At 59.8% G+C, this 2,384-nt stretch overlaps 1 protein-coding gene across 1 annotated transcript; it reads left to right on the plus strand.

The window, feature by feature from the left end:
• Positions 1–325: 325 nt before the first annotated feature.
• Positions 326–1,803, plus strand: LOC106002252 (GPI-anchored CFEM domain protein A-like; the record flags this gene model as incomplete). Its single annotated transcript, XM_013037158.1, has 2 exons — positions 326–559; positions 901–1,803. Coding segments are annotated over 2 exons (940 nt in total), but the record flags the coding sequence as incomplete, so codon positions are not given.
• Positions 1,804–2,384: the final 581 nt, after the last annotated feature.

Raw genomic sequence — 2,384 nt, forward strand, 5'->3', positions numbered from 1 at the left:
TCAGGCCCCACAACCAGACCCCCCCCCCAAAAAAAGTCTCATGGACTGACCGGGCTGGCTTTGAACCTCAGTCCTGAGATATCAGCCTCCTGAGTAGCTAGGATTACAAGCACGAGTCCCCTAAGCACCTGGCTGTCTTTTGGGTCATGCCTTCATTGTCCATCTGTCCTGGCCCTCCTAGCCTGCTCCCTGCCCCTGCTCACATCTATTTCCCTCTCGTGACTTGGTCCCCACTCCCTCTCTAGCCACTTGACTGGCCCCCTTTCTGAGCTTCGCTGTCTCTCTCTTAATGTCCACCTCTCTTTCCTACGCTGTCGGGGACCAGTACTACAAGCTCTGGCTCGCGGCCGAGCCCTCGTCACACCAGCACCTGTGGCTCCGGTGGCACCGGCACCGGCACCGGTGGAGGCAGCGGCAGCGGCAGCGGCACCGGCACCGGCGGTGGAGGCGGAGGCGGAGGCAGCGGCAGTGGCAGCGGCAGCGGCAGCGGCAGCGGCAGCGGCGGCGGCGTCAGCAGCAGCAGTGGAGGAAATCTCTACCACTCAGGAAGCCAGCCAGTGTATGTAACGGGATGGGGACTACATGCTCAGTGTGTGTGTGTGTGTGTGTGTGTGTGTGTGTGTGTGTACGTGTGCATGCCTGGGTGTGTGCTGGGGTGAGCATGTATATGGGTAAGTGGGTGTATGTCACAGCTGTGTGAATCTACTTGTGGCCATGTATGTGTGTGTGCATACCGGTGGAGATCACCTGCTGAGGATGGTCCCTGCGCCCCTCAAGGTGACCTCCACACTGGCCATCGGAAGCCTAGCCTTACTCTCTAGCAGCCCAGCAGCAGAGCACTGGGGGCTAGTGGTGGGGGTGCCTCGCCTGCTTCTTCACCCCTGCCTCCTCCCCTTGCAGCCAAGTCAGGTCTGAGCCCTCGACGGAAGGACAAATGAGGCAGTTCTCTAGTCCCATGGTTGTAGATCATGTGTGCACAGACGATGATGAAGATGATGATGCCCAGCCCTCAGACACCTCCTCGGACACGCTACCCGAGAACCAACCTAGATCCTCGAGTCCAGCCAAGTCCTCTGGGAGTCCCTTACATACCACCTCTGGAAACTCTCAGCCTCACTCTCCGGCCACCCCTAGCCCCACATCGAGGGCATCTGGCTCTGCCAGTGGCTCCCAACTGCCCAGCAAGGCTCGAGGCAGCTCTCGGAGACTCAGCAACTCCAACCGGTCCCAGCAACGTACTCGGCTCTCCAGCACCTCCCCAAGGCCTTCGCAGGTGGCCACCCAGCGGAACAGCATCACCACACAGACAATGCCAATGGTCCAGTCGCCCAGTGGCACCGCAGTCCCCATGCAGCCTACCAGCAAGGCTCCTAATGAGCCAGGGGACTCCGTCCCCAAGCCCTGCAGACAACGCCATAAGCCTCGGGACAAACAGCCCACCAACAATGGCTGTGTAACAGTGACCCAGCTGCCTCTACCCTGTCACTCTGAGTCTTCTCGGGAGTACTTATCTGAGTCCACAACCGAGATCACCTGCAACTGGCCTCACTACAGACATGGGCTGCACTGTGCCTGTCATTGCTGGTTCCTGAAACACCTGGCATAATTAGGTGCTATCTGAAACTTCTGCCTTTCTGTGTCAACCACCGGAAACAACTGACCTGCTGGGGCTCCTGACTGAAACAACTGACCTGGGGCTCCCACTTGGAACACCTGGCCCGCTAACACTCCCACCTGAAACACCTGGCCCGCTGGGACTCCCACCTGAAACACCTGGCCCGCTGGGACTCCCACCTGAAACACCTGCTCCATTGGAGCTCCCACCTGAAACACCTGGCCTAATGGGACTCCCACCTGGAACACCTGCTCCATTGGAGCTCCCACCTGAAACACCTGCTCCATTGGAGCTCCCACCTGAAACACCTGGCCCGCTGGGACTCCCACCTGAAACACCTGCTCCATTGGGACTCCCACCTGAAACACCTGGCCTAATGGGACTCCCACCTGAAACACCTGGCCTAATGGGACTCCCACCTGAAACACCTGGCCCGCTGGGACTCCCACCTGGAACACCTGGCCCACTGGGACTCCCACCTGAAACACCTGGCCTGCTGGGACTCCCACCTGAAACACCTGGCCTGCTGGGACTCCCACCTGAAACACCTGGCCTGCTGGGACTCCCACCTGAAACACCTGGCCTAATGGGACTCCCACCTGAAACACCTGGCCCAGTGGGACTCCCACCCGAAACATCTGGCCTAGTGGGACTCCCACCTGAAACACCTGGCCCAATGGGACTCCCACCTGAAATACCTGGCCCACTGGGACTCCCACCTGAAACACCTGGCCCACTGGGACTCCCACCTGAAACACCTGGCCTAGTG

Source organism: Dipodomys ordii, unplaced genomic scaffold (genome assembly GCF_000151885.1).
Source record: "Dipodomys ordii isolate 6190 unplaced genomic scaffold, Dord_2.0 Scaffold5771, whole genome shotgun sequence".
In the NCBI taxonomy this organism is placed as follows: domain Eukaryota; kingdom Metazoa; phylum Chordata; class Mammalia; order Rodentia; family Heteromyidae; genus Dipodomys; species Dipodomys ordii.